This window comes from Lissotriton vulgaris, chromosome 9 (assembly GCF_964263255.1).
Source record: "Lissotriton vulgaris chromosome 9, aLisVul1.2, whole genome shotgun sequence".
Classification (NCBI taxonomy): Eukaryota; Metazoa; Chordata; class Amphibia; order Caudata; family Salamandridae; genus Lissotriton; species Lissotriton vulgaris.
In genome coordinates, this window is record NC_141697.1 from 238374719 (window position 1) to 238401394 (window position 26676).

Genomic DNA, 26676 nt, shown 5'->3' on the forward strand with positions numbered 1-26676 from the left:
GTATGGCGCCTAGGAAAAGTATAAGGCGCTTGTACCCAGACAAAGGTAGACAAAATGTGAGATACAGCAACCGTCCAGGTTCACACAATCCGATTAAGATGATTTGCTGGAATATAATTAAGGTTTTCTGATTTCTGAGCCTCTAATTTGGCACCTAAACTGAAATGTCTCTGCATTTTTTTGCAAATATCAATAAATACACTTAGTAAATACATGCTACTTAAGCATTAAACAGGAAAGAGACATTCCACTATTGTGTTTTCGGCTGTAAAAACAAACAACGGCAACTAGGTTGGCACCATTTAATTCTTACCAGATGCATAATTATTTGCGGCAGTATGAGTGTATGTTCACAGCTCCTGTCAGGAATTAGGATACAAAGAAGCCCACAGCCCTTGTGCTGCATCAGGGTTATGTTATTGCTGATTAATAGATCGCTACAGTTCAAAGATTACGTTTCCTGTTCATTGTTTTGTTTTCTCTGATGGACTTTTTTTCCTTCACATACCCTTGTTTTTTCTTTGGTGACATCGAACCACAACCTTGAAAGTCATGGACCACTGTAAGTGCTTGTTGCTCTTAATTTCTGCTTGTCATGACAATCTCAACCTTTATTTTCTTTGAAGCTGTTAAACGTTCATTGGCAATTTAAATAAATCACATCAGCCCAAATCTGTGACACACCATAATAAACCAATGCAAAATAGATACATAAAAAATATAACAAAGTGTTCAAAATAATCTCAAACTGAATTAATAACCATTGTACTATGGAAATACAGCAATAATGTAAATAAATGTTATTATTCTGCAATACAATCCTAGAAACAGGTAGTAATGAAGGGTTAGGTGGAACTGTGCTCAAGCAGTAACAACATGAATGTTCATTTATACTGGTGAGCCCCTTCATCATATGAGCGCTTGAATACACAAGCTCAATTTTCTGTTCTTCATGTGAAGCAAGTTGTCTGGACTTTAATTTTACTCTTGAATCGTTGCAGGCTTACAGGCAGATTAATCAAAATTGCAGCACAATCAAAGATTCGATCATTGATCTTCGAGCCAAACTGAGCAAAAGGCCAATAGGAGTTCAATACAATCAATTTGACCCATTTTGATGTCATAAGTGTCAAAGTTGTTGAAATAGTCCACACATTGACAGGGAAGTGGGTTGGCCCCACTGGTGAGACTCTTTCTAGCCAGTAGGGTTAGTGATAATAAAAAAAATCAATTGGCATTTTATTTTTTCAAAAAGCTCAAAAACTAGCAATTTACTTGAAATATACATTTGCTATTAATCACTTGTTGATATGTTTCATGGAATGAAGAGTGCTTTACAATATAGGTGTCGGTGAACAGTTCATATATTGTCATGAATCGAGCATTTCTAAACGTCTTGATTTAGAAATAACTCCAGAATGTGTTTTAACTTCCATAGTGGACAGAGGGAAAGATGTGTGTCCTTGTCGCTCACAACATAAACTCAAACTGAATCTAAAAAATTAAAATTATTAAATAAAACTGCATATATGAGACAGTATCAAGTCAGCAACTGAAAAATTAGGTAATTGGCTCTAACGCATATTTCTTCTGGCGCATAGGGTGAAATAAAATATTTACACATTATACATTCCCATTGCACATCATTTTCGTAATCCAGCTGTGTCTCACAGATGTATTTACTTAAGGGTGTTTACAAAGCACAACCATCATTCCCTCTGCTACAGTCTCTTGTAATCTTCTTTTTGGTTTTCCAAAGGTTGCCGAATCATATGAAGGTGTAAACCAGCAGTGTTTGGCATCCAGAATCAGAATTACAGGCTAAACATATAAGAAACATTTGCATAAAATATAATTAACATATATAGGCAGTCGGTGGGTAGCAGCTCACAAATCTGACATGGATCAAGCTTTATGTTTGATGTCCTTGGTCAAAACAAATGATTCTCCCAGACTCATGCGCCCCATTAGCAATGGTGAGCAATGTATATGACCTGATAACAAAAACAATTTCACTAGAAAGTCACTTTTATTCATAGAATAATGGAAAATTGTAGGGAAAATTCAATCCCGATTAACAAAGGCCAGGTTGCAGCAGTTTTGCATGTGGAGAGGTCACTTACAAAATAGTATGTTCTGCCACTTCTGAAAATGCTTCTGCAGTTGTTGATAACTAGGGGAGGAGGTGTGTGTGTTCCACAGGCAGCGCCAGTGGACAAGGACAAGTAAAGAAGCCAACTTTCACAAAGTCATATATTTATGCCAGGAGTAAAAAGAAAGCTATTAAGTACACTCTATGTTTTTTTTACTTTCCACACTTTGATGAATCCATACTCCCAAAGTATATTTCTTTTCCTTGATAAAAAAATCCTTTCTTCAATAACAAAAATGAATATTTCTTTAGAAATACTTTTCTATCATGTCCGAGCAGAGGTCACACTGTCCATTAGTAGAAGAAACCCTGCATTTTGCAAACATGTTGCACAAATGGCATTTTGTTAAAATACATCTATTCAATTATTAATTCAATCCATCATTGTCTTTTTGATTTGCAGCACAAAAGCAGAAGCAGGTAAGAGATTGTACTCTATACTTTTAAGATGGTGCAAATTTGTTGGCAGATGTTAGTTTTCTATCATGAAAACTCCTACAGATTCAAAGGGTGCCATTTACCTTCCTCATACAGTGTGCAAAATAAATCAAAAGAAGAGTAGCTATTGACACAACTTCCGACTGCAGACTTTCACTTAAGTGTATACTTGAGCGTCTCCATCCCTCTGAAATCAGGGAGTGGGGCCATCTAATGCTGATTTTACAAAAGTGCCTATTAGTAAATTCTCCTACATAAATGGAGCTCTCTGCCACCTGTGCGAAGATATCCCTAAGGAAAGATAGCTAAAATAATTACAGTATATTAATTAAAAAAAGATCAAATACAATGTTAATGCAAACTATAAATGTAAAATAATTATGACAATTATTTATAACGAAAAAAAATACAAAGTTACAAGACATAGCTCATCAAAAGAAACTTTTATTAAATATTGTAAGTACATTATTTACTTTCTAAAGATAACCAAAATAATAAATCCTACCTTAAGTGGCTTTAATATTTTTATTAATATTTAAGAAATTCATTAAAAAATATTTTTAACAAATGTAAATTATTTTTTAATTTTAATAAAAGCTTACAAATAATATTGAACGTTTTTTAAATAAGGTATATTTAAAAAAAAATATTCAATTGTCTATTTTGTATATTTTTTAACACTAAATATTTTTAATTCAAATGTCAAAATCATTTATTTTTACATCATTTTCCATGGATTGTTATTTTAAGTCACAGCCCCCATTAGTTTCATAGGGGTGTGTTGAAGTAGCAGTGATTGGTCATTTGGGGTGCCACACTTACTCCAAGGGTGGGCTTCAATACATTTAATCTGTTTTGTGGCCTTTTGTGGTTTAGTAAATTTAGAAGTGAAGTTTGTGAACGGTAATTGCCTCACACTATTGTGGGTGTGTTTGTATTAGCATCTATCTGCCTAAATCGCTCCATTGAGGAGCAAATATTCCCCATGTTACAGCCACTCCTGCTTGTCACTCCCACATTCATTTCTAAATCATATGCTTATGTGTTCAGATATCTCTGCCACTGAGCAAAGATCAGAGAGGTAGAAGCGCAAGTCTAGTATCCTAGGAAGCGTATGTAAGTTAATAGCTTTTTGTAGCACACGCGTAGTACCACTGTATTGCTACCACACATACTATAAAATGCAGTTTGTGACTAGGCCTCAGTGTCTGTAATGACCTGAAGTGGGGTGGTCACCCTAATGGAACACTGGAAGATCACCACACCCAGAAGAAAGACTCAATTTTTTCTCCACTGATCAGTGACCATGGATTTTACAATTCCCTTCTGAAATCTTATTCATTTAGATTAAAGAATATTAACACAGATTTGGGAGAAGCAGCTGAGAATCTTTAATCTACTAGGCTTTTGTTTGTTTTTGATTTGGGAGTGCGGATATGTCCCCTTGGTCACACCATTGCAGGTTTACGCCTCATATATCCGTAGTGATGATATGTGACCTCTTCTTCTCAACCAAAGTCCTGCACTCTGACCTAATGAAAGCCCTCATCTCATGATACTAAATTGGACTCTTTTGCATATGTTTTGCTGTAAAGCGCTCTGGTAGCCCTGGGTTGTGCCAGCGCTATATAAAACGCCTAAAATAATAGAATAAAATAAAATAATATCAGTTGGAGCTCTCTTTACTTTAAAAAAGTAAATTCATTACATAACATGCCTTGCCTAGGTAATTTCCTTGGGGGGAGGAATTATAAAGTCATCCTTTGAATTTGTATCAGAAAAATATCCATTAATCTCTTAGCATCTTTTAGTAGTCAATGTATGTAGGTTTCAGAAAAGATTCTATAAAATGTTTACAAAAGTGTTTGCCACTGTGGTTTCTGGTAAATATAATTATGTAAAGTGCTTGCAATGTTCAATACTGTAAAAGCTATCCAAACCAAATCCATCAAGTCTTTCTTGATAATTTGTTTGCTATGTCTTCATATGTAAATGTCAACCTATTTTTATTAAATCTGTAAATTACCATTTACATTGGTCATATTGATCAAAAGTCCATAAAACAAATACAACATTCATATATTTAGATAAGCATTGCTTCAATCTAACCTAAACACAAGTGAAGTTACCTCTCTTTTCAATTGGGAGGTTGTTAATTCTGTTGAATCTCTGTGTCCCTGATACCAAAGTTCTCCCTTACACATCTATTGAAGACTGGTGAGACTTGGCCTCCGGCAGCCGGCATATAAAGCGTTTGACTTCCAAGCATTCAGTCCTCTTGATAACACCCACAGAGCTCTCCACAATGTCATGGAAAGTCAAATTCAGTTGTGTTGCTGTGCCTGTGCACTTAGCTCAGCTTGAATAATCTCTCAAATATAAGCATTACATGTATTGTAGAATTGTACAAATGCACTCATTTCAGTTTATTTTCTTACAATACAGATATTTTGCCCTTAAATACCAGGTTTTATTTGTTCAGTAAATAAATACAATCTCCTTCATCAGATAACAATTTTCTCCAAATAATGCATTTCATATTCCAAAATCAACTTGTAATTTTTAGTAAAGTACCTTATTATTCATCAAATAGCCACTATTGTCTGAGCATACTCTGGCCTTCAAGTACAATTTCTCATATATGTTACCCCATCTATCGCTTTTTCCACCCAATAAAAAGCTTGACATTCTTTTATAATATCCCCATTGTCAACAAACACCAGCTCTTCATTGTATGTACATTAATTAGTTTGGTCTGCAATGTCAACATATCAGCTTATTTTTCTCATCAAATATTCACATTTAACACTGCTTCAAATAGACAGATCCAGCCGCTCCTGCCCATGGGTTACCAGATCATGCCGGATGGGCTACTACATGCCAGGGATGCCCCTCAAGAAGCAAAGGATGCCCGTCATATGCCCATTTGATGTTAGGTATTACCACAAGATGTCACCAGGGATGTCCACTAGATTTAAGGTGTGGGTACCAGAAGGGCCTACTATATATTAGAGATCTCTGTTCTATGCCAGGTATGCCCACTACAAGGCAGGATTTTCCATCTCATATGGTTGTCCATCAGAAGCCAGGCATAGTTTCCACAGCAAGGGATAGCCACAAAATGACAAGCATATCCTCCAGGAGCCAGCAACAGTGCCAAGTACCAGGGATATTTATGAAATGTGATTAACTCGAGTATTTTAGGTGTCACTGCCGGATGGATGTCAAGGCTGTCAATTGTTAGAAATTGGGTTCCTAGTTGGCTGGGGTACAATCCCTGGTCAAACAGTAATCACAACCTCACTGAGGGAAAGGGACAAGCAGTCCCTAAATGAACCTGTGCTCTCCCTCTGGTAGCTCGGCACAGATCAGTCAGGCGTAACTTTAGAGCAATGTGTAAAGTATTTGTGCAACACTTCGAACAGTAAAACTGTTAAAACATCACACAAAAGCATTCCACACCAGATTAGAAAAACAAAAAAAATACAACAGGTGGAACTGGAGTTATGAATTTTTAAATAATTAACTGTAAAATAGTGTTAAAAAGCATACAGACCCAACTGGGGATATCTGGTTGGGCTGGATCGGGTCAAATCCAAAAGCTCAGGCCAACTGCGATGGAGCGCGGGTACGATACAGTCACAGATCACTCCCACTGAAGGTTTACCTTCTCAAGTTTTGTGCCAAGAGTGCCATTGGTGGGAAAGAAGCTTGCTGGGAGCAAGGAGAGCTTTGCTGGCAATGGTCATTGGAAATCCAAGAGCCAGCCAGGTATCACGGAAGGGTCCGCTGGAGCCTCGCCGTAGTGATCCAGGGCCACGGACAATGCTTGCTGTGCGAAGACATTAACTTGCAGCAGCTCGCACTGATTTATTGTGCGAGAGGCACGGTTCCAATGCGAACAGGCCCGCTTACTGTTGTGAGGATCTCAAAAGCTTGATTCAAAGGAATCGAGAGCCACACCAAGGGCTCAGGACCTGGAGGCACCTCTTGGGAGTAAGGAGCTCATTGAAGACAGGTCCAGGGGCTGTGGGGAGCCTGCGATGTGCCTGACTCTCAGATCTGGAGGTCAGCAGACTAGCCCTTTGAGTTACTCTGGGGTCCTTGGTTGAAGATGGGTTCCAGTATCAGTTCTTCCTTCCGACGTAAGGGGCAGCAGGCCAGCACAGCAAGTCCCCATCTCCTTAAGAGTAGCAGTCTAGCAGTGTGGAATTCCTTTCGGCAGCACAGCAGTCTTTCTTCATGGCAGAGTTTCCACATATCCAGATGTATACAGAAGTGGTAGTGTCTGAGGTCCAGTTTCCTAAACCCAGTGGTGCCTCTGAAGTTGATAAACTTCAAAGAGATGCCTTGAAGTGCACATATGCCCTGCCTCTCTGCCCTGGTTCCGGACTCACTACAGAGAGGTGTGCAGCCCTTTCTGTGGGGACAGGACATAGCCTCTTCCGGTAGAAATGAGTCTGGGTCCAGCTCCTTACTCCCCCCTGCTAGGATAGCCCATCAAGTCAAACTTAAGCTACCATTGTGTGTGGCTGTCTATGTGGAATACACAAAGCCCAGCTGTCACCCACCCCATACATGTGATCATAGACAGGCAGCAGGCATCAAATGGATAAAGCAAAAAAACATGGTAACATTCTAAATGTGTCATTTTCAGAATTGCTAATTAAAATCCTGCTTCACCATAAGTTGTGATTTTAAATTGTGATTGTGAAACTTAGGAGAATTATTTCTTCCTGAATTGGAGATTAGACTTATACAATGGAATAGCAAATCCCAATGTTATCCTATGTGAGAGATAGGCCTTGCAGCGGTGAAAAAGGATTTTAAGGGTGTTTCACTATCAGGACATGTAAAACTCAAAAGTACATGTCCTACTTTTTAAATACACTACACCCTGCCATTGGGCTGCCTAGAGCCAACCGTAGTGGTGACGTATAAGTATTAAAAGGGAAGGTTTGGGCCTGGCAAGAGGTTTAACTTTCCAGGTGCACATGGCATTTTGAAACTGGACATACAGGCTCTGCAGTGGTAGGCCTGAGACATGTTTAAAGGGCTAATTAAGTGGGTGGCACAACTAGTGCTGCAGACTCACTAGTAGCATTTAATTTACAGGCCCTAGGTAAATGTAGTGCACTTTACTAGGCACTTCCCAGTAACTTTGAGATGCCAATTGTTGATAAGCCGATGTAACCATGTTTAGGGAAAGAGTTCCAGCACTTTAGCACTGGTCATCAGTGGTAAAGTGCACAGGATCCTAATGCCAGAAAAAACGAAGTCAACTAAAACAAAAAGTCATAAGGTAACAATTAGGGAAAACCATGCCAATGACGCATGGTCTAACACACACCCAATGCTAAAAATACCCACCAGATGCCATTAGTAGAGATGTGATATTCGGAGGCTACAAGCAGCTATTACATGTAAACGGTGACTTAAGAATGTCAAGAATGTCCAATTAAAGTCAAGGATGCCATCAGAGAATAAGAGTACCCGCTTGATATAAGAAATATCAGCCAGATGCCACTGGTACTCAATATAAGCCACTGGTGGCCACTAGTTATTAGGGATGTCCTCTTCATGCCAAAACACTCACCAGATGCAAAGTTAGACCACCAGTTGATAAGACAGCCACCAGATGTCAGGGATGCCTATCTTGTGCAATGAATGGGCAAACTATGCCAGGGATGTCCACTGGATATGAGAAGAGGAGTAGATGACAGAGATGCCAACCTTACATACAAGAGATGCCAACCATACAAATATGCACAAACAGATCAATATAAACAATAGCAATAAACATCTACGCAATATTGTATATCCAAAATTGCCTCTCACATTTTGCTTTACTAGTTGCCACCTGTATATTTGCAATTCTCACTCTGCTGCTTAGAAGAATTATATAGCTTAGCCCCAGAGGGGATGAGGATGTTCCAAGAATCACAGACACACCCAATCAAATGGTGAAGTGCTGCAGAGCCTGCCTTAAATCCGGTATTTGTAAAGCATGCACAACTTACCCCATAGGATCTCAAGGTACTGGAGGCCATCGGGGAGATTAAGTGAGCTATTGCCCAGAGTCACATAGTGCTGAGCTGCCACCTGGGATCGAACCGTGAGCCCTGCGCTCCATAGTCAGCTGCCCTGGCTGCTGCACCACACCTCTCCTTTGCCTTGGCATAGACAGCAGGAGGGCTGCAAGCTGCTTTTCTGTCTCCTAAACTAGATGTTGGTGAGGTGTCTGTACAGTCCCAAGATTTTTTTTTATTATATATATATACAGTGTAATAGTAGCCACTCTGTCGTTATGGTTAAGGTTACCAGAAATGGGATATCCTCAGATTTTTCAATATTTATAAATATGTGTCCAATTGACTCCACAAAACTATTGTGTTTTCTACATTGAAGGACGATGGAAGGTCTTGAGGTGACTGGTCATGGAAAAGCAAAGATAAAAGGGTGTAAAAGGGGGTCCCAACAAGTGTTTGGACACCAACGCATTTTTCCATAGACTTTGAACTCATGCAAAGCAGCCAAACGTCCAGTCACATTTTCCATGAAATGTGGTACATTTACACATTATGGTGTGCTGGAGGCCCTCGTGGCCTGTGATGTGAAGTCCTGCGTTGGTAATACATTATGCACTGGCTGGTTCTGAAGGAGCTGTTGAAAAAGAACTTGCAATTTGAAGGACTGTCTTAAAGAAGTGTCATGCAGTGGTGCTTTTGATGAGGCTGTGGGCTGCGATGGAAGTCCTGCACCTGGGACAACCAACGCTCTGGTCAGGAGGCCAGCCAACTAGCCCTTGTAGTCACTCTGGTGGTTCTGGGTTCAACCTCAGACAGCCATGCCTCACATATGTACTCCTGGAAACCTTAGTGAATTATCAAATATTACATGTTTATGCCAATGTTAACAATAAGGTCCTAAACAATGTTTTTAGGGGGGGTTTTAATATCTGTCACACTTTGCCTTTTTAGTACTTTTAAGTAACATTCATAATATTCTTCCAATGAAAATGCATAAACAGGAAACTCTATTATGCTTGGCTTCTGAATGAATGAAAATTAGGAAATAACATAAAGTAGATGTAACCATTTCCAGTTAATTTTTATTATTTATTGTGTTGTTAGAACGAATGACAAAATATGGCTTCTCCCTCCTGCACCCTTGTGAGTAAAACCAGAGCAGAATTGAGGACACAGCATTAATTGATGATCTGCCGAGATCTATATTGCCATATGTGACTTCTGATCTCATTGACGATGACATCAATTGCGTAATCAATGGGAAAATGTTTGGTGATACAAATCTTTGAAAATAGTTGCTGTATTAAAAATGGTCTAAACTGTTCATGATAATCCAAAATTTAAAAAAAATGGAAAACATTTTTCATGTTATTTACGTGCTCATACGCTGCGTGTATTTGTATGAAAATTGCATTCTTTAACATGCTGTTACCGTTCCCAAATCAAGGGCCAATATTACAGTAAGATAATTAGGTGTGGTTGCATTACAGTGCCATCACAAGATGCCATATGAGGATGCCGGATTATACCAAGAGACTTTACAAATGGAATTTTTGCCACAGGAGACAGAGCCTCACAGTGGGAAAATATCATTTTGAATAAGGCTCTGAGAATCCTTCACTGGAACTGCTGAAATATACAGAAATTGTGGTGGTTTAAAAGAGACATGTATGCTTGTTCTTTGAAGGTTTTTTATCATGCATGTCATTGCTTCACTGATCACCCAATAAACATGAGGACTGTGTGCATTGTGCATGTGTATTGTGGATGCTTCTATTTGTTAAATGACTGTGCTTTACACTTAACAGAAGTTTGTTAACCATAAACTGACCATCTTTCCATAATATTTTCTATCTCTTCTCACTAGGGAAAAGAAAGTGAAGGAACCTGCGGAGTTCAAACAGACCTCTCTGGACGAAATCAAGACCAAGAACAAGACAAAGGACAAGAGAAGGGTCATGGCCAACAACAAGGGCAAGGAATCACTCCTGGCAAGGAAAAAGATTATGGAGCAGGACAAGGTCATGGCCAGGAACATGGGAAACAAGGAGTTGAAGAAACATGCTATGGAGTAGAACAGGGACCCGGTCAAGGAAAAGGTGAAAGATATAACCAGGGAAAAGATGATGGATATGGACATGGAAAAGACCAGGGAAAAGACCAGGGAAAAGACCAAGGATATGCTCAGGGAAAAGCTGAAGATAAACATCTTGGGGGTGGCCTGCGACAAGACCAGCGGCAAGGCTATGGAGACAAACTAGGAAAGGGCCAAGCAGAGGACAAGGGAAAGGGTCAAGAACATGGAAAAGAAGGAAAGAGTCTTGAAGAGGGCCGAGGACAGGGACATGAAGGAAGGTGCCAAGGGAAAGACATGGGACAAAAGCAGGGAAACTAACTCAGCCAGTTTCTAGGAAGAGAACGTGATGAGGAATCCAGAAAATAAAAGCCGTAATTCATTATTGCATGTTGTACCACGTAGGCATTCCACATGCATCACTTCAATTAAACATCCTTAAAACTGTACAATCAAGTTCCATCTTGATATTAAGATGTGACATTGTTAAAATGGATAGAGTTGCAATGTATACTTTAAAATAAATGCATGAATCAATTATCACCTCTTCAGTGTTTTTTTTGCCGAACATACATTTTCATTGATTTATAAAACCATTCTATCTTGAATTATGTAGAACATTAGAGAAAAGGATTTGCATTGTAAGCTCCTGGAGCATACTGCGTATTTTTAAGTTGGGTTTAACTCCCTTTCAATAGCTCAAGATCTAAAACTCATCAAAAGCACACCTACGTTGTTGATTTCTATCTACACAGGTGTTCTGTTAAAGCAGTTGTAAAAGCAATGCTTTGAATTTGAGAGAAATGTAGTTGCGCAACTTCATCTCTCACATCACATATTCTTTTAAATCCACAGGTCATTGTACAAGTCCAGCCCATTCAAACTTCTCATCCACACATAAATATCCCTACAAAACACACAACCAGAATACCTGAACATCCACTTACACTTTCACCAACCCACCAGACACCTATGCTCTGCCTCACTCTCACTAATCCACATTCCTGCATCCGCAAAAGCAAACCTGGAGGCCCCTTATTCTCCCACATAGCACCCAAGACATGAAACAACCTTCCTCAACACATCAGAGCCTCCTCCTGACTTCCTGAATTCCTCAAGATGCTGAAGACCTGATTCTTCATATAAAAACCTTAAGGACCACAAACCTACATACCGATCCAAACGCCTGGATAGCCCTTCGGGTGATTAGAGCACTACATAGATCAATATAACATAACATGGTGAGCTTCTGTGGCCTTAGTAACTCCCTTAAATTCTACAATAAACTCTCCCTCGTGTGATGATTTTTAGGATGACATGATAAGAATGTAGCAGTATTCAAATAGAAGATGTAAGGAAAGAGATGCAAAAATAATAAGAAAAAGCTCAAAATGGGGGAAAGTTGAACAGACAGAAGAGAAATAGAGCGAGAAGTGTAAGAAATTGATCTGCTTAGTGTATATTTCACTATAATTCTTTGTTTCGAACTTCTGGGTTCTTGACATCTTGTGTTGAAAGAGACCTGTTGAAACACTCCCAAACACATATTTGGTGGTAAAACTGGACACCTTTTATTAAATGCAGTCTCTACTATTGTAACATTGATTTGACTTCTTCTCAGGCCCTCACACTTCCAGTGGAACATAGTAAGATATCAACACCACCCTGCCTGTTCCATTTGGGTCAGTTAGAAATTAAGCATGATATTTTTTCCACACTTCATAATATATGTCATGCATTTCAGAGCCCTTTCTCAATCCCTAACAGTTGTGCTGCAGTACTCCTGTTTCATAAGGATAAAATACAATAAAATAGAATATCATATTCGCGTGAAAAGATCAAATATTTTCTGTAAGTCATTAGTCAACTTGTTATTGTAGTGCTTATGAGAAATTGAATGTTGTATAACTGGACCAGTTTAAAATAATGTTTAGGCATTCACACGTTTGACCTAATGACTGCCTATCTGTTCAGGCCACTTAGCAAAACTTCACATGCACTGTTAGAATCCATGTATTTGATAGGAAATACTCACAATGCCCAGTAAGAAAGGCTGGGGTGACAACGCTTGCTGTCTTCTAATGTACTAGTGAATACCCGTGCCATCATTGTTTCGGGAAGGGTTTAATTCCAGACTCTACCTCCTCTACTCTGTGTAGCATCACGTGGAAGGGCCAGCAGAAGCTTAAATGCCTTTAAAGTAGGCTCAGCTGAACTGGTTTGTGGTAAGTGAAACTGGATAGCAGAAGAGTTTCCCATAGATGCCTCAAGCCAAGCAGGACTTTTATTTGAAAAAAGTTCTCATATAATCAAAGTAGCACTGGACAAACTCTTAAAACAGGAACTGCGTCAGCCTGTAGAAAAAAAAGTAGGTTTTTAGACCAAGGGAACTTTTTATAGATTGTACTTAGATAACCTAACATATATATAATGCCCTTCTTTTACAAAATCTTGCCATGAAGGCTAATGGCACTTCAGAACTAGCCAGTATGAAGCGAGAGGAAGCCTTTGACTCCAGATAACTAGAAGCAACCCTGCTTGTTTCAGGAACACTGGAAGACCTAGTCTTACCTCTTCCTGAATTGCTCTTACCCAGAAATGATTTCCAAAATGTAGAGAATAGGTGTTCTAAGGTTGTGCACAGAGTGATTGGGACCAACCCTGTTTAGGGCAGATGCCTCATTGCCAGAAGTACTTGGCCTCCGAGTGCCCAAAACCCAGAAAATCCAAGATCAGAAGAGGTGCCTGCCAGTTCAGATAATCACTGTTACCTAGAGTGCACACAGACTTTTGTACATCAGTTTTGGGGGAGCCTCTTTCAACTTATTGAAACAGGATTTGGATCTCCACTCCATTTGCTATGGTTACTTAAACTATGTGTTGACTTTTAAGTTCACTAGGGTATGCACTGCCATTATAGGGGGAAGGGGTGGACACAAGCTGTGCCACATTGTGCTAGTGCACTGAGTGGGCCAGTCCTTACTCCCTCCCTTTAACATAGTAGTAATTCAAGTGTTGTACATTATAGGGGAGTTGTCATGAGAGACTCAAGTTGGGGACAATAGATTTGGAATTCACAAACAATGCCATGCAGTTATTCACAAAATGAAATCAACTGAAGAGGTCTGTAATAAATATTGGAAAAGTTGCCTAAATAAGAAAATGCACGTTTTGGGGACATTATGGTCCCAAATATTATTTTAGTGTTTGGAAAAATTATAGTAACAAAGCCAAACGTAGATGGAAAACACTATTTGCATTATTTGCACATAAAAGTTAATTTCTTTTGTTCTCGAGTAACCCCTGAGAACTACTTTCATATGTATCTATCATAATCCAGTCATGAACTTCTACAGTTTATCTTCAATGCCAAAATATGTTTACCCTTAACTCGTCCGACCGCTACACAAAAAATGATATGGGAATCCAAACCACAAAATCAGGCTGCAACTGTTTGAAAAATTGAATTGAGCAAAGTCGCATTACAATTTGTGATCCAAGTGCCTATAAGAGTAACATGGGATCACAGGCAAAGCTCAGGCTATCAGTGAGGAGACAGAGTGATACCACCTTATAGCTTGCACCCAATGGGTTTCACTTGTCTTTGGGTAACAACTGGTTACAACAATGAGTTCACTGTTGAATGGGAAACCACGGGGCCAGTCAATCCCATTGGGCTCAATGGCAGACGCAGGACGAAGTCAAACTCCCATTTCTAGGATTAGGGTACAAATGGTGATTCCAATAATAATAGTTAGGATATCATACATCACAGGGCTATGATCCCGATGTTACAGGACTCAACCTGACCAGTCTCATCCAACAATAAACACCCATATATGTAAGGTGAAAGGGGGAAACTCTTAGAGCTCCTTTTGGAAACAGGAATGGGTGATACTGGCTCCTACAAAATCAAGATAGGGTCTTCCTCCGGCTACCATCCTGTGCATCATTAGGTCAATTGTGCTCACTAATAGCCAGTGGGTCAGGTGTCCAAACAACAGGTTGAGTTGGTGATGTGGGCTCGCCATCAGGTGCAATTGTTCAGTATCTCGGGCACAAACTGACATTTCTCAAGATGCAGATTTGGTCATCGTCCACTGGGCTGCAGGACCCTGTGGTTTCTGGACAGCCTTTCACATGGAATTGTCTTCCATTCAGGTCTCAGTCAGCTAGGCCTACACCGAGTTTATGCCAAATAATGTATGCCTTTCAGATCCCTGACAATGCATCAACACAGCTTTTCTTTCTGCTGCCAAAGCCTTTAAACTAGGCTTTCCTTTTCCAACCCCTGTTTCCAAAGGGAAGTGGTTCCCCTGTCTTTTGAAGAAAGTGGTAGGCAAGCATTCATAACCTGCAATGTAGGGGTTAGGTGCAAACCCCGAGGAAGAAACCAGAGCATAGAAATTTGCCAGATAGTATGAAGGCAGTTTGACTTTCCTCCATTCACCATACTGAGCTGTTACCTGTGACGTTCCTCAGTGCTCCTTGTACAGTCCTACCATATTGAACATATACGTAGCACCTAATTTATTTGATGCAAATCAGAATCATCTATGGTTTAACTTTCAGAATTGCATACTTATTCTCGCTAAGTAGAATAGCAACAACCACCTTGAGAGTAATTCCAATAAGACAGATGTTCTGTTTTTTAGACTGGCACTCTCATGCTGGTCAAATAACTGGTGGCCTCGTGAGATGGACAACTGACCCCCCCCCCCCCCCCCCCCCCCCCCACACACACACACACACCAGCTAGCTCTACTTACGCTCTGGGTGTAATTTTCAATGATTCACTTTTTGTGCAGCTTATAGCTCAACAACAATGTCCACTATTTAAAGGAGTAAAAACATTGAGCAAGGATTTGCCATTGCTATCAAATGATACATATTTTAGTGCTATTCAAGCCACAGTTAGATCCACACTTGTTTATTGCAACCGTTTATATCTTGGTTTGTGAAAATGCCTCAACCACCGACTGCAGCTCATCAAAAACGGTGCAGCGAGACTTCTGCCTAATTTGCCACATCACATACTCTGCATTGGCTGTCTAGTGAAAAAAATCAAGTCAAGGAAAAGGTGAAAGATATAACCAGGTGTTATGGCTGTCTTTCTGCCAGCCCTCTGGAGAAGGAGAATGATGGAGAGTGACTCCAGCCTATCACCCTCATAGCATAGGGATTAGGCCGATAGACAGGGACCCTGTCTTATAGATATAAGGGCATTTTCGTGCCATTTTCCTTAGAGTAAGGCTTATGAATTTAAGTTAGGGGTTAGATATATGGGTATTAGTCATGATTTACTCATTTGCTAACATGCTGATCTGTTTCTCATGGAGCTATGTATATTATGGGCTCCGTAGGCCTTAAGCGAGAAGACTCCATTTTGCTTTCTGCCTGGTAGCTCGAGAAGGCTTTCTAGGTGAAGTGTAATGTTTTAGTTTCAAGCTGTTGTTCGCTTGGAGAGAACCGGTTCAGGCTGACCCTTATCGAAGGAATGTATTTTTCTCCACTCCGAAGACACAACTTCAGGCCGGCCGGCTGGGAAAGTGTCCTTGGTACGGGGAGGTACAAGAATTTGGTGGGCGGCAGGTTACTGGCCGTGAATTTCCATGAAGGAACGGGCTTTGATATTAGCGAAGGTGTTAGTCTTTCAGTCAGTCAGTCCGTAGGCGGCATCTAGCCGTTAGCATCTCTGCCATTATTCATTTTCATGGTGGACGAGCCGCCATCTTTGAAGTCGGAGAAAGATTTAAGACCGAAACTCTCTGAAAATAGACTGAACGAGAAGTGGCGCGGAGCGCACTAATGCAGAGAGAGAGAGAGACGGTAGCTAATTAACAGCAAGGTTCCGAGGTCCTGAGGGAGAGCAGACGAGTTTGAGCCTATCAGTGCAGACGTGTACCTGTGACGGCTGAGGGTGACTGCAAGGCGAGCCAGGACCCAGAGACGAGACAGGAGCCTAGATGACTGCCGAGTCCCGATTTCCTATTAACCAGGTGAAGTCCAACCGATCCTTATAGTGCGTGCACCCTAATCTTTCTCTTTTATTTCTTGTGCAAATGTAATATTGCATAGTAATGTGATTTATGTTTATGGTTAATAAATGCCCTAATTCATATAGAATTACCGTGTGCCTGGTGCTTATGTTCAATCTTGGTAAACGCAACTCCTAGGTGAAAGCTAGGCGCATGAATGGACGAGTAATCCCAATCAGGTAAGTGGTGATCACACAAATAGGGAGTGAGTGAACCTCTGATGTCAAAAGCAACGAGTACACTATACAATCTGGACCCATATCCAAAGTTATTATTGTAGTTTTATCCTAAGTAGACTGTCGAGATATCATCCCAATAATGTTTCATAGGAATGTGGTCGTCGTTGATATGCGGCGTTAATGAGAACGGCGGGAGGGATACTGCCGTGTAAAGCCACCGGATTGTGGTATAAGACTAAGTGAGAGCGTCAGGGGGGATACTGGCGTTTATGTTTCGCAGGATCGCGAACGCTGGAAAAGGGAGCATTGGGTTCTGCAGGCCCGTGTGTAGACACGCCGGATTGTGTGTCAGATCTGCCCTGGGGTAGAACGGTCTGGGTCGAGGCGACCGCGAGGCCAACTGATGTGAATAAGATATTGTAGAAAATCCATATATGTATATTGTCATTCCCCATTCTTAGGTGCGACCTGTATATTCATCGTTATATCTACTCAGTGTAAATACGATCTAAGAAGGGAAGGTGAGTACGTTTTGGCTGGGTCACAGGGGCCCCTGGGGGCTGATCCCATCTAAACAGAAAATCCAGCCATTACATCTGGCGTCACGAACTGTTTACGAAGCCTGTGTGCATTGTGTTGTTTTCATCTCGTTGGTTTGCGCTCGGCTTGTACGTATAAAATTTTGTTTATAATTGTATATATATTTTTTGTGTATCATTATGTTTGTGAAAAAATCATCGTCGGTTTTCAAATTACCGATTCAGATTCCCGGCTGGGAGTCTACGCCTTACGAGGCTTTGGCCCGTGAGTGGGCTGATTCTACTGGTTTGAGCGAAAATTGGTCTTCATTCTTGGAGCAGGCGGAGCCTGCTGATGTGATTTCGTGCCTACAGAAAGCGCCAGTGGTGAAGGGTGATGAGCTTCCTATTTTAGGACGCAGAGGGTGGATTGTTCTTAATGCATACAGAATAATGCATGAGAGGGTTGTGCAACTACAGAAACAGTTTAAAGATTCGGAAGGACAGTGTGTCGAGTTGCAAAATGCGCACACTTTGTTGCGTTGTCAAAATAAATTGCTTGCCGATAAACTTGAAACATATCAGACCATTGCCGAAAGGGCTGCGGTCCGTATTGCACGATATAAGTATAAACATCGTCGTGGACGTGTGTCTTCACGCAAAGTGCGTATGGTTGTAGCAAAAGCTGGAATGGATTGGAACCCCGATGAGTGGGACGGTAATATCTGGGATTCTCATACTTCTGACTCCTCGGCAGAGGAGGGTGACAAGCGCGAGTCTTCTCGCTCCGGACGTGATTGTAAATCTGCTTCGTGCATTGATTCAACTCCCGATTGTGACCGTGCTCGTTCTTCCCGTGCGGACGACGTAGCTTGCCCTGATTGTGATGTTAAATCTAAGATGCGGGCTTCCTCGGAAGCTCTTCCCGCAGTTTCTGCTCACCCGATTTTTCGACGGAAATTACAACAAGCCCCTGGTAATCCGGGTGGTATCGCTCTTGACTGTATTGAAGATTTTACTCAGCAGGAGATCAGTGACATCCTGCAACGATTTAAACAACGACCTGGTGAGACCTTGCTTACCTGGATGGTGCGCCTTTATGAGCTTGGCGCTTCCGGTATTATGCTCGATGCCGTTGATTGCTTACGATTTTGCTCTTTGAGTTCTGATTCTACTATTCAGGACCATTTTCGGAATTTTAATGGTAATGTTCAAACTTCTTTGCTCCAGCTTGCGTCTGATGGCTGTAATCATAAATATCCAACTGAGTCTGATTGGCCCTCTGATGAAAAGCCGTGGTATACTCTGCGCGATGCGTCGCAACGTTTAAAGGAAGAAGTCATGAAAACCTGTATCTTCCTTAGTACTGCTGACAGATTATTGGATGGTCTTTTAACATCTTCTGTGCGTAATCGCATTATCCGTTCTTCTCCTGTTGCTTACAAGCAGGTCATGATGACTTTATTGATTAATCAAACTGGCAATCCTTTGTCTGCTGTGCTTGAGTCTGTTCGTCAGCTTGGTGAGCTGGGTGAATGGTTTAAACCTGAGAGACAATCCCGACCTGAGGGTCGTACTGGTGGGGACTATAAGTTCTCTAGACGTGACATGTTTCTTGCTCTCATTGCTGATGGTGTGAAAAGGGAAGAGATCGATGGTGAACCCAATAATATCCTATGGGATTTGTTCCGTAAGCGTGGTTTGGATCGGAAGGAAGGTGCCCGTCGTGTGCGAAAGAATGATTATGATCGTGGTTCGGATGACAGTGGTGATGAGAGACGACGTGTGAATTCTGATCGCCGTGATGACCGGCGCCAAGAACGTGGTGGTTCCCCCCGTCGTAGTGATGGGAGGGGGAGAGAGGATGATCGTGAAAGGGGAAGAGATGATCGTGGTTCTAGCAGACATAGAGATGCAAGGAGTTATTCCCCTGATATACGAAGGAGGGAGGATCGTAATAGACTCTCTGACCGTAATTCACAACTTTTTGAACATGATACTAATCCGTTTCGTACTGGAGACGGATATGAACAAGAAATTCTGATACCGAAGAAAACTGAAAACATCTACCCTGATCTGTCTTGGTTGACTGAACGCAGGAAAAATGACTAGGAAATAGGTCAAGCTCCGGTACGCAGGTGGGCCCACAGAGATTACAGACCATATGTAGATATTGAGATTTTTTGGAAACATCGTAATATCCAAAGGGCCCGAGCGTTGGTTGATACTGGGGCGGAGGCCACTTTAATTCATGGCAAGTCGAGAAAATTTCATGGACAATCTTTCACAATTACCGGCCTGGGTGGTAAAGAAACGCCCGCAGTTCAAACTGCACTTGAGATTAAAATTGGTAGGATTCCTCGTAGAGAATACTCTGTGTTGGTTGTGCCACTTTTGGAATACATTATTGGAATTGACATCTTGAAAGGTATGACTTTGCATTTGGATGATGGTTACTATCAGTTTGGTATTAGACAGTACATTTCGACCAGACCCGTACGGGTTGGCCGTTTACGCATGCCACCTATTAAGATCCCTTTAGCAACGAAAGTGATTTCTCAGAAACAATATCGCATCCCAGGTGGTCATGAAGAAATTACAGCTACGATTCAGGATTTGGTTGACACGGGAGTCATTACTCCGGTCACATCCGCTTGGAATAATCCTGTTTGGCCCGTGCGCAAAAGTGACAACTCTTGGCGCATGACTGTTGATTATCGAGAATTGAACAAACATACACCTAAATTGACTGTGGCAGTGCCCGACATTGTTACATTGATTGAGAGAATTCAAAAGCATCCTGGTACATGGTATGCTTCTATCGATATTGCTAATGCATTCTTTTCGATTCCAATTGCCCCCGAATGCCAAGAACAATTCAGTTTTACATGGAATGGACGTCAAATGACGTTCCGGAGTCTTCCTCAAGGCTATGTACATAGCCCTACAATCTGTCACCGGCTGGTGGCGGAACATTTGTCTGAAGTGCCTACGATTCCACAAGTTCAGATTTGTCATTATATTGACGACATTTTGATTCAAGGTGAAACGCAAGACCAAGTACAGTCTCATTTAGATCAGATCATTGACTGTTTGCGAGCAAAAGGCTGGGAAATTAATCTTGATAAATTACAAACTCCATCCCAAGCTGTGAAATTTCTAGGAATTAATTGGCATGAAGGTCACAGAGAAGTGATCCCACAAGTTAAACGTAAAATACTTGATTTTGCTGTTCCCAGAAATAGGAAAGAGGCGCAATCCTTTATTGGGTTGTTTGGATTTTGGCGCCAACATATTCCACATTTGAGTCAAATCTTGGCTCCACTGTATCGAGTCACTCGTAAAAAGAATGCGTTTGAGTGGGGTGAACCTCAACAGACTGCTTTTGATTTGGCTAAAGAAGCTATTCAGTATGCTTTGGATTTGTGGCCCGTGAGTGAGGGTAATGTGGATTTGAATGTGTCCGTGGAAGGTCTGTATGCCAATTGGAGTTTGTGGCAAAAGCAAGGCAGACAAAAAGTGCCATTAGGTTTTTGGACCAAAAAGCTACCAGAGGCTGGTGAGCGTTATTCTCCTTTTGAAAAACAGTTGCTTGCTTGTTATTGGGCTCTGGTGGACACCGAGCAATTGACTTTAGGCCATGCTGTGATTTTGAGACCTGAGATTCCCATCATGCAGTGGGTTTTGAGTTCACCGAAGTCCCATCGAATTGGACATGCTCAGGAGGCTAGTGTGATTAAATGGAAATGGTACATTCAGGACAGGGCACGTGTGGGTCCGAAAGGTGTTGCGGTTCTACATGAGCGAGTGGCGCAGGCGCCCTCCAATGAAGCTGAGAGTGAGCGTTCGGTTCCCGTAGTGCAGGAGTCTCCCGTGAAGTGGGGTAAATCATTTGATGATCTATCCGTGGAGGATAGAAAACATGTGTGGTTTACGGATGGTTCTGCAAAGTTCATTGGTGACAAGAGACATTGGAAAGCTGTCTCCTATAACCCGACTACTAAGAAATTGTTGAGCACAACTGGAGACGGTAAGAGTAGTCAATATGCTGAACTCTATGCGATTTACCAAGTTTTGAAACAAGAGTTACCAGGTACATGTCATATTTTCACTGATTCTTGGTCCACTGCAAATGGACTAGCGGTGTGGTTGCCTACATGGCACTCGCACAATTGGGAATTGCATTCTAAGGAGTTGTGGGGTAAAGAATTGTGGCAAGAAATTTGGGAACTGCTTCCGCAGAGTACTGTAACAATCTTTCACGTGGATGCTCATACTCCAATCGACTCCCTTGACAAATTTTTCCATAACATTGCAGATGAACAGTCTAAATTTTCTGAGGCAGTGGTTGACATGCAAGATTCTGATTTGGCGGGATTGGCGAAATGGGCCCATCAGAAAGCAGGACATTTTGGAGAGAAAGCCACTAACAGGTGGGCTGCTGATAGAGGAATTCATATTCCCTTTTCTTTAATTAAAGATGCCATTTTACATTGCCCCATTTGCCAGCATTCTAGAAAGAAAGAGGTGCCTCAAATTGTTCGAGGTCACTTACATCGAGGTAAATTGCCCGCCCAAATTTGGCAGGTTGATTATATTGGTCCGCTCCCCATGAGCAGAAATTGTCAATACATTTGTACAGCAGTTGATACTTATAGTGGCCTTTTGGTCGCTTTCCCTTGCAAGAATGCTACCCAAGTGAATACAATTAAAACCCTGGAACTGATTATTTTATATTATGGTGTCCCATTCCAAATTCAATCAGATAACGCATCCCACTTTCGTGGAAGATTGGTGCAGGAATTCTGTATGGAAAACAATATCGACTGGGTATTTCACATTCCATATTATCCACAAGCTTCAGGACTGATTGAGAGAATGAATGGCTTGTTGAAAGAACAGTTGCGCAAGTTGACTGATGACCGTTACAGCCAGTGGAGAGATGTCCTACTTCAAGCTTTATTAATTTTGAACAACCGTCCTTTGTTGCATGCTGAATCTCCTTTGATGCGTTTGTTTCCTCCACATGTTGATGCGAAACCTAATTCTGTTGCTACCACTGTTACTTATTGGGAAATTACCCCCGGTGCTTTGGCCCCATGTAGAGCAACCCCAGGTTCCGCAGGCCTCGACCTGCATGCTTTAAATGATGCACACTTCCCAGGAAAGGATCGAATCATTGTTGAAACTGGCATTGGTGTCTCTATACCTGCCGGTAGTTTTGGATTAATTGCCCCTAGATCTGGCCTGGCCCTGAAAGGTGTTCAAGTCCTTGGTGGTGTGATCGACAGTGATTATCAGGGAGAGATTAAGGTTCTCTTGCTTAATAGCAGTGAGATGGATTTGTTTATCAAAAAGTCTGACCGTGTTGCTCAGCTATTGATTATGCCTGTCTTCAGTGGTGAGATCAAAAAAGGCTCTGCCCCAACGTTGCTAACTGTGCGTGGACAAAAAGGCTTCGGATCATCTGATCTTCCTGGAGCTAAAATATGGGTGCAATCGCCTAAAAATCCTCCTGAACAGGCTGATATTATTGCGACCGGTCATGACAACACCGTTTTGGTGATGAAGCCAGGGAAAGATGGCTGGGAAGCTGTCCCAGCTGACAAATGTTATTTACGAGAATGAGTAAGGCCTGTGTTTGTATTCTTTCAGATCATTCTCTGGACTGCTGCTGCAGGATGTGTCGGCGCTGGACTCCTTTTGGCCTGCTACGCCGGGAGAGGAGAGGATCTACCGACGCCGAGTGATGGGATAACAAGAGCTACGCGATCCGCGTGGCAGAAGTCCTCCAATTTCTGGATCACACTCGCGAAGCGAGTGACGAACTCTCCGCATTTTTGCCTTACCCCCATGAAGAGCGTTACTGACATATTATCGACCTGTTTGGTCGCTGTCCCCGCATCTACTGATACACTTCGTCATGTATTTAATATATCCAGTGCCCGACCTAATGTCATTTTGGGCGACTTCTTGGCCCATGAATATTGTCCCTCATGTACTCTTCTTCCAGACCAAGATGTCCTACTTAATTCCAGAATCACTACTTTTAACATTACCCCTGGTGACCTTTGTTTTATGATGACCTGTAATCCTAAAGCCATCTCTGACTGTTTGCGGTTGAAACTCCAAGCCGCTACTACTTTTTCATTTCACCAGCGTTTGTTATGTATGAAAAGACTTCCTAATTCATGTTTTTCAGTGAAGAACAATATGACTTGCAAAAGTTTAGTTGTTGCCACTAGCCATTATCGTTCAATGTTGTTGCCGGCTGGATGGCTCTTTTCATGCGGGAATTCATCTTGGCCCTATATTCCTGCGAATATTTCTGGTGGCCCATGTGCCATCACTAGATTAAGTTTGCTAATGTTTTCTTCACATCCTCCTTCACATTCCCGTATTGTTCGAGACTCCATGTCATTGCATGAAGACTGTGATTCCTCTGTTCATCTTTTTTCTAGATCTGAATATCTTGGTTTAGCTTTTTCTATAATTGGTGTTCCGGCATTGGCCGTTTATAATGCCAAAACAATCGGCAAAATGGCCTGCTGGATGGTCAAATCGATCAACCAAACGTCTACTGTTTTATCAGATTTATTATTGGACTCCCAAGGTGAACGTAGAGCTATTTTGCAGAATCGTGCCGCTATCGATTATTTGTTGCTGAAACACGGGCATGAGTGCTCTGAATTTGAAGGTCTATGCTGTTTTAATTTGTCTGACCATTCTAAAGATATCCAGTCCCATATTAATAAACTCCACGACTTGACGGCAGAAATTAGGGAACACATAGATCAGGGTTTCTTTGACTGGCTTTTTAATTGGCTCCCTGACATGCATTTTTTACGACAAATTTTGGGAGGGGTTATTATTATTGTCTGTGTCCTTATAGCGATTTGCTGCTTCATTCAGTGTATCCCTTCCCTGCTACAATTTTTTAGAGTTACAAAGAGTCGTAGATCAGTTAGTTTTGTTTCATATTATTCGTCTACTGACGTTAGTTCCATTTAGTTATTGGTGAATAGACTGGAGTCAAGGGGTGTAATGTTATGGCTGTCTTTCTGCCAGCCCTCTGGAGAAGGAGAATGATGGAGAGTGACTCCAGCCTATCACCCTCATAGCATAGGGATTAGGCCGATAGACAGGGACCCTGTCTTATAGATATAAGGGCATTTTCGTGCCATTTTCCTTAGAGTAAGGCTTATGAATTTAAGTTAGGGGTTAGATATATGGGTATTAGTCATGATTTACTCATTTGCTAACATGCTGATCTGTTTCTCATGGAGCTATGTATATTATGGGCTCCGTAGGCCTTAAGCGAGACAGACTCCATTTTGCTTTCTGCCTGGTAGCTCGAGAAGGCTTTCTAGGTGAAGTGTAATGTTTTAGTTTCAAGCTGTTGTTCGCTTGGAGAGAACCGGTTCAGGCTGACCCTTATCGAAGGAATGTATTTTTCTCCACTCCGAAGACACAACTTCAGGCCGGCCGGCTGGGAAAGTGTCCTTGGTACGGGGAGGTACAAGAATTTGGTGGGCGGCAGGTTACTGGCCGTGAATTTCCATGAAGGAACAGGCTTTGATATTAGCGAAGGTGTTAGTCTTTCAGTCAGTCAGTCCGTAGGCGGCATCTAGCCGTTAGCATCTCTGCCATTATTCATTTTCATGGTGGACGAGCCGCCATCTTTGAAGTCGGAGAAAGATTTAAGACCGAAACTCTCTGAAAATAGACTGAACGAGAAGTGGCGCGGAGCGCACTAATGCAGAGAGAGAGAGAGACGGTAGCTAATTAACAGCAAGGTTCCGAGGTCCTGAGGGAGAGCAGACGAGTTTGAGCCTATCAGTGCAGACGTGTACCTGTGACGGCTGAGGGTGACTGCAAGGCGAGCCAGGACCCAGAGACGAGACAGGAGCCTAGATGACTGCCGAGTCCCGATTTCCTATTAACCAGGTGAAGTCCAACCGATCCTTATAGTGCGTGCACCCTAATCTTTCTCTTTTATTTCTTGTGCAAATGTAATATTGCATAGTAATGTGATTTATGTTTATGGTTAATAAATGCCCTAATTCATATAGAATTACCGTGTGCCTGGTGCTTATGTTCAATCTTGGTAAACGCAACTCCTAGGTGAAAGCTAGGCGCATGAATGGACGAGTAATCCCAATCAGGTAAGTGGTGATCACACAAATAGGGAGTGAGTGAACCTCTGATGTCAAAAGCAACGAGTACACTATACAATCTGGACCCATATCCAAAGTTATTATTGTAGTTTTATCCTAAGTAGACTGTCGAGATATCATCCCAATAATGTTTCATAGGAATGTGGTCGTCGTTGATATGCGGCGTTAATGAGAACGGCGGGAGGGATACTGCCGTGTAAAGCCACCGGATTGTGGTATAAGACTAAGTGAGAGCGTCAGGGGGGATACTGGCGTTTATGTTTCGCAGGATCGCGAACGCTGGAAAAGGGAGCATTGGGTTCTGCAGGCCCGTGTGTAGACACGCCGGATTGTGTGTCAGATCTGCCCTGGGGTAGAACGGTCTGGGTCGAGGCGACCGCGAGGCCAACTGATGTGAATAAGATATTGTAGAAAATCCATATATGTATATTGTCATTCCCCATTCTTAGGTGCGACCTGTATATTCATCGTTATATCTACTCAGTGTAAATACGATCTAAGAAGGGAAGGTGAGTACGTTTTGGCTGGGTCACAGGGGCCCCTGGGGGCTGATCCCATCTAAACAGAAAATCCAGCCATTACACCAGGGAAAAGACGAGGGATATGGACATGGAAAAGACCAGGGAAAAGACCAAGGATATGCTCAGGGAAAAGCTGAAGATAGACATCTTGGGGGTGGCCTGCGACAAGACCAGCGGCAAGGCTATGGAGACAAACTAGGAAAGGGCCAAGCAGAGGACAAGGGAAAGGGTCAAGAACATGGAAAAGAAGGAAAGAGTCTTGAAGAGGGCCGAGGACAGGGACATGAAGGAAGGTGCCAAGGGAAAGACATGGGACAAAAGCAGGGAAAGTAACTCAGCCAGTTTCTAGGAAGAGAACGTGACGAGGAATCCAGAAAATAAAAGCCGTAATCCATTATTGCATGTTGTACCACGTAGGCATTCCACATGCATCCCTTCAATTAAACATCCTTAAAACTGTACAATCAAGTTCCATCTCGATATTAAGATGTGACATTGTTAAAATGGATAGAGTTGCAATGTATACTTTAAAATAAATGCATGAATCAAT

General features: G+C 41.8%; 1 protein-coding gene across 1 annotated transcript; it reads left to right on the plus strand.

The window, feature by feature from the left end:
* The first annotated feature begins 503 nt into the window (after positions 1 to 503).
* LOC147689896 (uncharacterized) lies at positions 504 to 26676 on the plus strand. The gene is made up of 4 exons (XM_086937388.1): positions 504 to 562; positions 2556 to 2572; positions 10487 to 10990; positions 26190 to 26676. The coding sequence occupies exons 1-4, from the start codon at positions 553 to 555 to the stop codon at positions 26457 to 26459; spliced, it is 801 nt and encodes a 266-aa protein (XP_086793514.1). The 5' UTR covers positions 504 to 552; the 3' UTR covers positions 26460 to 26676.